Source organism: Ptiloglossa arizonensis, chromosome 1, assembly GCF_051014685.1.
Source record: "Ptiloglossa arizonensis isolate GNS036 chromosome 1, iyPtiAriz1_principal, whole genome shotgun sequence".
Taxonomy (NCBI): domain Eukaryota; kingdom Metazoa; phylum Arthropoda; class Insecta; order Hymenoptera; family Colletidae; genus Ptiloglossa; species Ptiloglossa arizonensis.
This window is the reverse complement of record NC_135048.1, coordinates 4,950,412-4,962,875: the sequence shown is the minus strand read 5'-3', so window position 1 is coordinate 4,962,875 and position 12,464 is coordinate 4,950,412. Positions and strand designations below refer to the sequence as shown.

Genomic DNA, 12,464 nt, shown 5'->3' with positions numbered 1-12,464 from the left:
TAATAAGGAAATCTATCTCTTGCACTTATAGAAACAGTTACGCTTTTCACATTCAGCGTTCCGTAAAACGGAAGGTTACAGGTTTATTATGCGACGTACAATATTAAAATTAATAAAGAACGCATTTTCATGCAGCTGAGTACCAAATCCAATAATAATAAAATTGATCATTTTTAGTAAATTATATTTCAAAAAAACTTGACTGTTAAGGAATTAAATTTGTTCGAAAGCGTCTATTGAACGCACTTCGCTATCTAGCGGTGAGAAACCCTAACTATTCTTTACATACTTAGACGTTTTTCCGTCGAGGACGCTGCCTTTACTACGAAATTATTAGTGTATGAGTAGTTCGTTCAGTACTATCTATACATGACTATTAACTTTGAAATTGATACAACTACATCAATCCTGATATCAGGACTGCACCACAGTGGTTTCTTCGTGAACGTTTCTTCGTATCAGTTTTGTAATATGTGCATTTTTAATTAAATTATTAGTTTTATAGAGTGCTTTTTGTACTAAAACGCAAGTATCTAATTCAATCAATTAATTTAACTACAAAATGCTCCACTTTTTCTTATACTAATGAGCGCGATTCAATGTGTTAAATGCGTTTCATTTCATTTCACAGACTACTACAGATTACAATTTAGCACAATTACTATATGTATTGTGTCAAACACCAACAACAATGAGCGTGATAAAAGTGACAGAAAAAACACCATTGCGGTATACGAGTATAAACGAGTTACAGCAAATGGCTAAGGTTAATTTCAGAGACGTGAAACCATCTAATATTTATAAGAGGCTGCCTAAGATGTATAACATAGCTGAAAAGTTCAAGAAAAAAGGTGATGAAGAGGGCCAGTATATCATGTTGCAGAGATGGCTGAACTGCGTCGAATGGTTGAAAAATATTCAGGAGTATAAAGACGACAAAATGATCTTAACGAATATGCATGTCAATCAGGTGGGAAGTGGCGTATGCTTTATTAAACTTATCGTTCACAGATAAAGGTATTCCGAATGTAAAGTTTTGAGGCACTATGCATTTTAATGCTAAATGTTGAGCACAAAATGGTAAAATATATATAAATGTTTATATTGTAGATCAATGAAATAACAAAAGTACTTGCAGACTTGACTCAAAGGTTAAATACACGTTACAAACATCAATCAAAACAAGTATTGGAAAAGAGTAGCAGTTTAGAGAAAATGGATATAGATAATGATGTAGGAATTGATTCTTATATGTCCCCAGTCGATGGTCCTATAAACTTGCCTGAAACGCCAACCAGAGATCCATTGGTTGGTGACAATGAAGAAATTATGAACTGTGATCAGTTATTTCCATTAATACAAGATATATATGGCAGATATTTAATTATTGATATTAGATCAAAATCTCAATTTGAAATTTCTAGATTATCATCTACAAAGTGCATTAACATTCCAAGTAGTGAAATAAAGCCTGGGTAAGGAATTAATAATACTTTTGAACAAGGAATGAAACTATTTTAAAATCAACGTTCTTTTAATTTTAGTCTATCGGCAACGCATTTTGAGAAATATCTTTATAAAGATAAGAAAGCTCTAGACCTATATAAACATAGAGGATCGCAATATGTTGATGTTACAATTTTACTCGATTGGAATACATCAAGTAAAACATTGGCACCGAATAGCCATTTAAATACCTTACGGAAAATTTTAGAAAATTGGGATCCTGGTATAAAACATAAAAAAATTACAATTTTGGATGGTGGTTATGCAGAATGGCTAACTCGTTATCCAGCATTTACAACAAATCCTAACATCGCAGAGCCTATTTCAAGTAATGTTTTAAATGAGATATTAGATGATATCGAATATCCTGATTGGATACATTCAGATGATGAAGATAGTATTATCAAACCAGGTGAAAGTAAAGCAAGTAATTTAAAATCTGTAAATAAGGAGGCCATAACATCAAAGGGAAATATTTTTAGTGATAAGATACTATTCAAACATGTGGATTCAGAATCTATCAATAATACTTCTCCTATGCGTCCCAATAATTTTGTGAACACTTCTATTGAAGTCGAAAGAATTCCTACAGATATTACCTCAAAACAATATAAAGACAGTTCATTGAATCTTCAACATAAAAAACCAATAAATACAACGAGGAAAACTGATATATCTATGAAACCAACTGTTGATCGTAGTAAGAAACCAGTTTCTTTAGACTCGGGTACCATTGAATCTACGATGGTACTAAAATTAATGAAGCAACTTAATGAAGTTGCAAAAAGTAAGCAAGCTTTGGAACAAGAAATTTTAGAACAGGAACGTGCCATGTATGCACAACATGGTGTTAAATACAAAGGTTCAAATGAAGAAGAATATATTCATGGGATATTGAAATCTTTGGGTTCGAAATTAGAAGAAAAGGTAACAAAGGTTTTACATTAGCATTTAACGCATAATTATCTTTAATATCATTAATGTAAAACTACTAACTGCTTAAACTTATATGACAGCAAAATGAATACACAACAGTTGAAGATGAACTCACTAAATATTGCGCAAAAATGGAACCAATTAAATTTAATCCAATGGAAGAAAATGAAAAAGTCAATCTTAATTTCAATCTTGGTGTATTAAAATTGCGTATGAAAGATACAGCTGCAACACGGAAGAAATTACAAGAGTAAGTACAAAGTATAAGATAAATTGATCATTTTCATTTATTTCCCATTTTATGTACTTGTACACATACAGACAATCTATGAAGAACGATTCTAAAGAAAAATCAACAAAGGAAAATGAAAATAACATTCACAAAGAACCTCTGAAAATGGAAAATCCATCAATGGGTAGTAATTTGGAACGTTCATATTCTAGTCCAAATTTGCTACAGGTATGATTTTTCTCATTTAAAAAATTGCTTAATGCAAGAATTCAATATAACAGTTATACAATATTTAATAATGTTTTTTTTATTTCATTGCTTAGTTAATAGATCGCAAAGCACCACGTGTGGATAGGACTTCAAAACCACAGATACCATCATACAATCAAAATGGATCTTTTGCCAATGATAATAAAATTTCTCATCTCAGTTGGGCAAATCGTGAAGAACGAATGACACCTATTCATGGAAGTGTCGTGAGTATCAATATGTCTTACTAATATTTTACATTTTGATTAGAATCATAAATTTATTCATAAGAGTATAAGTATAAGAATTATGTCTTTTGTATTGGAATTACTATACAATACTTTTGCAATCAAAAACTACAATATACCAACATGATAAAGCTGCAAAAAGTATGAAAATTCAATGTTTTTATTCCAATTACCGATTCGTCAATTTCATTACTACCTTATACTTTTACGCGCGAAATTCGAACGACAATCGCTGACCTACACGTGCTTGTAATCCACGTGGTTCTAAGATAGTAGAGCAGAGTAGACGTGTAAATGAAGTTCCATTTATAAACTGTACTTTATCTTAAGTATAATACATATCTGCGTGTAATGTATATCTGTACACTATCATTGAAATTATCAGAATTGATGATTTCATGATTCTAACTCGCTTTGAAAGTCGTGCGATTTCCAACTACGTGCAATGGGCATGCACGTGAGCACAGAAATATTTTATACCTATAAGGCTTCTCAATCCAATTTTATCGAACCTTTTCGACGAACCGCGTAGCGTTAACACATCAGTATTTACCTGACTAACGTCACCGGTTAAGTTAATGAACGGCGACCGCTCATTTTACATGTAATTTCGTACAAATTTAACCTCAGTTAAAGTATGTGTATTGAATAACAAAATTGTGCTTATTATAATATAGAATGTTCAACCATATCCAAACTTTTAATAATATCTTGTGAAATATGGAGGGATAGCTTGTCTGCTATCAATGATTAAATAGATTATGAACAAAAAATGGTTAACTTGTCCAGAAAGTTTGTGCCACACTTTAATATTTACAATTTTAAAAAGGTACTGTTTAAACATAAAGGCAAACATTTTGTTAATATTACTTCATATAAAGAAAAGTATTTCCTTCTTAGACTGATAATCTACATATTTTTATTATTCAATTAAGTATGAGTCTTGCTTTATGTAATAAATTTTATACTTTGAATAAAAAGACAAAATGAAGTTCCGAGTTTCTAATATAATTACAAGTTTCCTAACAATTAAAAGAGAATAATTTTGTTTTAAATGAAATATGTGACATTATAAATCAATCTAATTAATATATAATATTCAAAGTGTTTAGTTTTCTAGAGTCTGTGAGATATTCAATGTTTCATACTTCTATTGCAGCATCCAGGCATTACAGGCTTAAAAAACTTGGGCAACTCGTGTTACATGAATAGCATTATACAATGCCTAAGTAATACAACACATTTAGCTAAATATTTTACGGATAATTTATATGCAGATGATTTGAACACAAACGACGATAACAGCACACAGGGTCAAGTTGTGGAAGAGGTAGCTCAAGTAATTAAAGCACTTTGGCGAGGCCAATACAAGAGCATCTCTCCCCACGATCTAAAGGTATATTGTTTTCACTTCTAAAAATTATTTCTATCAAATTTACATCAAAGAAATTTATGGAATTTCAAAAATCAATTTGCTATTTACATGTTGATGAATTACTTCTTTTCAGTACTTCATTTCATCTAGTATGAATTACTTGAAATTTTGTTCACTTATGGGTACTACACTTTTAAATTTATGCATATACTAAAATATATTATTATTGTTAGATCGCTGTGGGACAGTACAAATTGCAATTCGAAAGTTACGAGCAGCAGGATTCCCATGAATTTTTGACCTTTCTGTTAGATTGGATGCATAATGATCTGAAGAAGGTATGACTTTATTAGTTTAATAGAATAGTTTTTATACACAACATTGATATCACAGAGTGCATGTATAGAATTGAATTGTAATCTACAGAATTGTAAGGCACCACTTGAAATGACTGTTGCCGAAGAAGCATGGGATAAAGCAATGGCATCTCAGAGGTCCATAATATCTGATTTATTCTTTGGTCAGTTAAGATCCACCATTACTTGCAACTACTGTAAACAAAGTAGTACCACGTATGAAACTTTTAATAGCTTGACAACATCATTGCCTCACTCCAATCGGTGTACATTAAGTGTAAGTTTGAAGTGAAATTTCCAAACCTTATTAAAAAATTATTAATAATTATTTGTTCTTAGTACTTGTACAACTAAGTCATTTTACTTGTAGGATTGTATTTTGAGATTTGTGACTGGTCAGAAAGTAGTTGGATGGAAATGTCCAAAATGTCAGAGTGCACGAGAGGCTATGAAGAAGTTTGATTTTGTTAAACTCGCGCCTGTTATAGTAATACACTTAAATCGTTTTGCCGAGAGCGGTGGTTGGCTTGAAAAAAGGAACACTGCTGTCGACTTTCCTCTCACAGGCTTTAATTTGAAACCGTATTTGGTTATGGACACTAATAATACTCCTACAATTTCAAATATTCGTAGTTATAGTTACAGTTTGTACGCGATGTCTAATCATTACGGAACCATGGAAGGGGGTCACTACACAGCTTTTTGTAAAAATGCTGCGCAGAATAAGTAAGTGAATAATGTTTTGATACTTGGTATACTTCAACTGTTACATAGAATATAATCAGCATTAAATATATTGCTTGTTTAGATGGTACAAATATGACGACCAAACTGTCACAGAAGTTACTGAAAGTCAAGTAAGATCTCAGAACACCAGCGCCTATCTGCTATTTTATACATCATTTTCAAGTAACATTATTTAATATTGATATAAAAGATCAACGGGCAGAGTTGACATGCAAATTGATTACTTAAATAGTTATAAATGTTATGTGACAATGTAGATATTAAATATTTTTTGTATGTACATGTATTAAATGTATTATGCGATTATACGCTTAAGAATATGATGGCAGTAAAGATTTGATTGGTGCTGGAATATGCTAAAACATATTTAAATATGTAATGTTAAGCCGGAATATTATTTCGGTAGATCATTGAAATAATAGTATAATGTAGTTGACGGATTAATTTACAAGTGTATTACAAAAATATTTAGCTCGCACTGTACTTGGTACTGTACTGATATATTTCAGTAATATTGTTCCACTCTGTACCTTTATATATCAGTATAATTTAATTATGTTACGTGTTCCTTGCGTTGTCAATCGTGAATATAACATTTTTTGTTTAACACGATGATGACTTTTTTCTTTTCATTAATTAATATATTATTATTTTCGCTAACTTGCACACTGCTTTGAATTATTTATGTGATTCTTTTCATGTTATTTCGACATAATCGTACGATTCAAAAAGTCTTCTTAAACAGATAAATGTATTAATATCATTTATGTTCTGCAGCAGTATATATAAAATTCGATAAAACACAACGTGTTATGTATATATAATAAAAAATAAATCAAATAAATAATTGTAGCAAAAAATATTGTTACTTTTGGAGGGCTATTGTTACACTGTAGTTAATCAAACTATAGAGTATAGCAATCGAAAAATAGTTTTGACACTCAATGAATCTGTGACAAAATGTTAATATATAAAAATATGTAAGAAATGCGTGTTCAAATGTTGCTAGTGCTTGCAAAATAGTTAACGAATTATGAAATACTTATCAGATACAAACGTTTCCAAAGTGACATGACTAATTTGCTGAATTTGTATATGAAATAAAAATATACGAACTTATACAGTCACGAGAGCTTATCTTTATTTACAACTTAAATACATTTAAATACATTAATTTTTTCATAAACAGACAATAATCCGACGTATTAGTCCTTCACGTTTCTATTTATAGTTTTGTTGATATTTAGTTGATCTTAATTTCGATTAAACATTGTAGTGATTCAACTAAATTTGTTTTATTTTTTTATTAGTTTATTAACTGTTACGCGATGTACATTGTTATCACACGTAACAGCATATTATATGCATACTTAAAATAAATGTGGAATGTTTTGTATTATTGTAATATTATTCAGATTTCAAATTTTGTAAATATATTATACGAGGGGCTCATACGCAATTTAAAACCTGTATAAGTTATGGCAAGGCACCTATATCAAGTATTGAACATTTTGTTAATGTGTTGCTATGTGAAGCCTATTTTGAGTAGAATTGTCTTTACGATTTTCGACTTTTCATTTGAATATTAACGATTAGAGATTTGTCTTCTTCACTCTCTAAACTTTGACGAAAAAGTTGAGCATGTTGCCATGCACAATCACCTTGACCACCAGAAAGTGTTGCTGTGAGAATTAATTTTACCGACCCTTTTAATTGGTCTGTATGATAGTTAGCGCAATCATCAATAGGAAACACTAGTGATTTACTTTGATTTGTATCATCGAAGAATGCTTCTATTTGCCAGGATATACTGCCACTAGGATATACTTTTATTATAGCTTGTAAGTTGAACGTGGACACACACAAATTTGGATTCGTTACTATGAATTTCCATGATACTTGACCGCGAATATTTTCTGGAGAGCGACTTAAGTATACCATTTTCCAATCATACTCTAATTTACGAAATATTCCACCTTGTACACTATTCACACCATTCTGCCAACCGGACACGTATGCTAATTTTTTACCGTCGTTATCCATTACTTTGTACACGTCCTTAACAATAGAATAATACAAATGGAACATTTCTCCATATTTCGAAATGTCCCAAGAGTAGTTTGTTCCTGAACTTGTCTGAAAAACATGGTTAAGAATATCTTTATTTAAGATGTAACAATTTTTTGACCAAGCAATGACACGCGTCATAAAATTTGATTTTTATACCTGGGATATTTCTCCTCGTGCAAGTCTCCATGCAAATGAGCCAGTAGTTCTTCCTTGATAAATCTTACCATCGTCGGAATTCTGTTCTTCGGGTATGTGTATTAATTCTACAAGTTCCATAAGCCTTCGTTTGATCACATATTGTCTTCGAGCGGCACTATAATTGTTGGATAATTGCCGTTGCTTATTCAGCGATTCAATGAAATGTAATAAAGTTTCTTCGGAACAGAGTTTTCGTCTTTTCATTACGCCAACTTGATCCCGTGTATACCGCCAAGTAACATCTTGTACTTCGTCTTTTGAATAAGCTATTATGTAGCTCAATTGTTTCTTCCAACCTTTTTCATACATTAATGGGCGATCTATAATATCTTCGCATGGATCTACGTGAATCCATCTGTTTTCACGTATTGACCATACCTAAAATATTGATTTATAACAATGTATTCAGAAGAAACATCTTTTTTCATTACGTTACTATAAACTTTAATAAAATTGATTAATAAGCAGTAAAGCGGATAACAGTTTTACACGAATAATTCCTGTAGTGCAATGAGCCAACGAGTACCTTTGCACACGTTTTCCGTTAACGTAAGGGCAGTTGCCATTACACACCTCTGTCCAAACATGATCCGTTTGATCGTATACCAATCTCGCGTCATATCCCAACGATTGACACAAGAGTGTGAATACATTGGCCCATTCTCCGCAACGTCCGCGTCTTAAAGTTAGCAATAGTTCTGGATCAGTATAGCGAGGAAATTCGACCAACGTTTCGCAACTGGTACATCTAAAATAAGCTTTGGTTTGTTTCTTATATTTTAAACATAGAAAATTATGTATAAGTTTAATAAAACATTGACACAGACAAAGATACTTGCCTATGTATTTCTACTTGCGTGTACTTTGGATCATTGGAAAGAACAACCATGTAATGTTCGCAAGTACCAAAACACGCTGTACATCTTGGACTGTCAACCCATGTGAAGAATTTGTATTTAAACCAATGTGAAAGTTCCATGAGAAACAAATCCATTGTATCTATGTCACTTTCTGTATATTGACTTTCTGCATTCTTTTCTTGATTTACTTTGCTTATTTTCATTCGTCTACAGAACAAATCAATAGAAAAAACAATAAAATGAAAAATTAAGAAGGAAAAAATAATAAAAGGATACTTAAATGCAATATGTTAGTACTTTTGTAATTCTCTGATCCTCTTCATGGTTGCAATTTCAAGATTAGCAATAGGTATTAACTTCCTCGCTTTCTCTTGCAGATTTGGATTCTCGTACTGCATAACACATTGAAAATGGTGTATAATTTTTGTTAAAAACTCTCTTTCGTTTGGAACAGATATTTGGGATAACAAATCGTAAAGTGCTGTTGTATCGACAACATTTCTTTTTGTAGAAGACTTTTTGGAAAGTAAGCTTTGTAATGTTCGTAATTTTGAAAGCGACACTTCTTGTGGTAGGACGAGAGAGTTCTCAGCCTATTAAGTAGAAAGAAAAATATATTAAATTGATCTATGTAATAAAAATTGAAATTCATTATTTACGAATGTGATTACCTCAATGAAACCTATATTGAACAAGCATTCCATAGCTCCAGCAGCGCAAAGCAATTTCTGAACTATAGGGTCATCGAGATATACTTCTCGATATTGCTTGTCATTCGGATGGGATAAGATATTTTGACAGACATTTAATAATGCACTTTCGGCATCATCTCGTTCCCGGTCTTTGTTCTCGTTCAATAAATCCAAACATTGTTGTACATCCCTATCCATGATTTAAATGCTTTAAGAGTATTAAAAACGACACGTGTCAATTCACACGAAAAATGCAGTTAATTCTGCATAAACCACTATCGTGTTGTTAATTCTTTACTGGCGCCCTATGTGGTATGAAGTTTAAGTTTCAATATATAAAAACATTTACATGCGCCGATAAGTTAACTTAATAGGTAAATAGTCAATGAAATATAAATGTTTAGACATCTAGCGATAAATGACTCGAACTAATTTTAAATCCTCAAGCAATGGCAAAACGCCCAAATTTATAAAGAAATAGTTCCCATCTTCGCTACTAGATGATGCTACCAGTATCAATATATCGATACTCGGGTGCAGATTCAAATAAGTATGATAATCACTAAACAAGTGATCGCTTATGAAACTTGTTAACAACTAATTATTTTCAATGAAGATCTTTGCAAAAGTAATTTTTTAAATGTTACTATGGATCTGCACTAAAGGTAGAAAATTACAAAATTTTAATACTGACTATAACGAGCATTAAATAAGAATGTTGTAAATATAATTCATCTTAAAAATTGTTGATAATTAATTCCAACGCAAATCTTTATAAAAATACTTTTTGAACATTCTCACGGATCTAGATTCCACGATACGTGTACAGAAATGTACAAAATGAACAGTGAAAAGTTACCAAATCAAAAATGAATACAATTTGTTTGTAGATAACTCCATACGTAGAATATATAATCGGAAAGAAACAATACTCTTTAATCCTTCTTTATTTCAATGAAATTCAAGAAATCAAATCTACGAATCGCAAATTTTTATAGTAGCTAAATTAAATAATTTCATCGATACAATGAGTTCTGTGATATTAGATCTTTTTTCGGCCTTGAATCACGACTATTCGTTTCTTGGTCATTATTTAAAACACTTTGCTTCATATTGAAGTATTGTAAATAGATTCCTACTGAAAAGAAGAAACACTTTGTACGTCTTCATGCAGTATTGTAATAGGACATTTATCATTCGTGTAATAGAATTTTCATATAATAGAAGGTTCATATAACGGGTGTTTATATAACGTTCTACTGTACATAAGTACTCTATCACGTTATTGATTTCGACAAACAGAAGAAATATTTTATCACTCTGTTAAGATGTTTCAAATTCCATTTAGTCTTACATGTCCAATGTTTCAAATTCCAGCTGTTGTAGTTTTATTGCATTGTGAATTAATAATTTTTCAAATTATTTTCGAATAATTACGTTCAATATCATCGCATATTTTGTTACATTTTCTGAATAAAGATAATAATATCATTCATAATATCTAAGCGTAACAATACTAATTATTTACATTAAGGAATGGACTCACCGATTTCGATGATCTTGAAATGTGTTGTCAAGGTCAACATTCTGAACAACTTTTCAGCATATTCGGTTTCAGTTACCAAAATATTCACGAATATATATTCGATGCTCGATGTATATTTTGTTGCCTACAACGCAAATGTTATTAGTTCGAGAAGATAAAGAACATTACGGTGGCTATTTCGAAGTAAATACAATTTCAATAATCGAATAATTAGTTTCTTTAATATTATGACTGAAATATCCCCAATTTCAAATGACGACGATATGATATAAAGCTTAATACGAATTGTATCGTCTTATTATTTATTGCCTAAACTCTCATGGCGGCTGGGTTCGTGTACAGTCCGCGACAAAAGAATAGCACTCTCTGTACATTTTATAATATTTACGAACAAGCACAGGTACGTGTAGTTTTCTATTTGTTCACTTCTTTAGTTATTGTTTATAAGTCGATTTAAGCAACGTCGGGGTATAAACATTGCTCTTTAATTTTTTGAATCGTTGGAAATGCACATTTCGTGAAAAATCAGCAAGAAAAAATAATAACGAATACACTTTCAATGTTCAGTTGAACACGAGTAGAAAATAATCGTTTGCAATAAAAAGTGTTTCAGAAATACACGTTACATACTTCAGGGAGTGAAATACGCACTAATCTAAGTAAACAATGTTCCATGAACTTATGTCGTACGTAACTTAGTTTTCGAGTTATAGACGATCAAAGAAAATGTTCAAATTGTTAAAAAAAGAAATTGATTTTTTGAAGCTTGATTACCAGAATATCTTTTTGAGGCGAATATAGTACTATTTTATATAGAAACATGGACAACGTCGAGCAATGTTTATTTATTGTTGGTCGCAGGCCTTCAAAAATTGACTAAAACGTTTCATCTGATAGGATTTTCAATTTCCTCCAGATGTCAACTTCTCAGTTACGCACAGTACATTTTTGGCTTCCGTTGAATACACTATAGTTTTCAAACGGTCACTAGATAAAAATGTCAAAGAACGAAGAGGACACTTTGAATATTTTCTTTAATTGTCTGTTACTCGAAAATTGAGGTATACAGGGTGATTAAGAAATACATGTTCAAACTTCAGGGGGTGAATCTACACACTAAGTTGACTAAACAATGTTCGATGGAATTTATGCTCTACGTACCTCGGTTTTCGAGTTACAATGTTAAAATTTTTATATACGCATGGCAAAAGTTGATATACAAGACCTGTGTATGTATTTGAAATTATATTGGCATAATTTAAGAAATGAAAATTAACAAATTTACTAGCTGTGCTATTCTTTCGTCACGGACTGTACACGGGCAAGAAAGACGAATCGGAGTGAGTTTGGGCACTTGTTCACGTTTCGGACTCCAGACAGGAGGTCCTCCTCGAAAAATCTAGCCCAAACTCACTCTGGTCCGTCTCGAGAGTATTCGAAACTTTGGAA

The 12,464-nt window shown here is 31.4% G+C and overlaps 2 protein-coding genes across 3 annotated transcripts; one reads left to right on the top strand and one right to left on the bottom strand.

Moving 5' to 3' along the window:
* Positions 1 to 363: 363 nt before the first annotated feature.
* LOC143148011 (ubiquitin carboxyl-terminal hydrolase 8) lies at positions 364 to 6,776 on the top strand. Of its 2 annotated transcripts, XM_076313850.1 has the most exons (12): positions 364 to 525; positions 632 to 970; positions 1,111 to 1,475; positions 1,545 to 2,433; positions 2,523 to 2,692; positions 2,764 to 2,902; positions 2,998 to 3,150; positions 4,331 to 4,567; positions 4,780 to 4,884; positions 4,973 to 5,179; positions 5,273 to 5,628; positions 5,711 to 6,776. In XM_076313850.1, the coding sequence occupies exons 2-12, from the start codon at positions 692 to 694 to the stop codon at positions 5,823 to 5,825; spliced, it is 3,015 nt and encodes a 1,004-aa protein (XP_076169965.1). In that variant the 5' UTR covers positions 364 to 525; positions 632 to 691; the 3' UTR covers positions 5,826 to 6,776. The 2 variants fall into 2 exon arrangements, with proteins under 2 accessions (XP_076169965.1, XP_076169975.1); XM_076313860.1 differs by lacking the exon at positions 364 to 525 and having other exon boundaries at positions 877 to 1,017.
* Positions 6,772 to 9,749, bottom strand: Pngl (N-glycanase Pngl). The gene is made up of 6 exons (XM_076313870.1): positions 9,449 to 9,749; positions 9,075 to 9,370; positions 8,757 to 8,984; positions 8,491 to 8,665; positions 7,876 to 8,295; positions 6,772 to 7,785 (listed from the first exon to the last, which is right to left on the bottom strand). Exons 1-6 carry the CDS (start codon positions 9,665 to 9,667, stop codon positions 7,207 to 7,209), a joined length of 1,917 nt encoding a protein of 638 aa, XP_076169985.1. The 5' UTR covers positions 9,668 to 9,749; the 3' UTR covers positions 6,772 to 7,206.
* Positions 9,750 to 12,464: the final 2,715 nt, after the last annotated feature.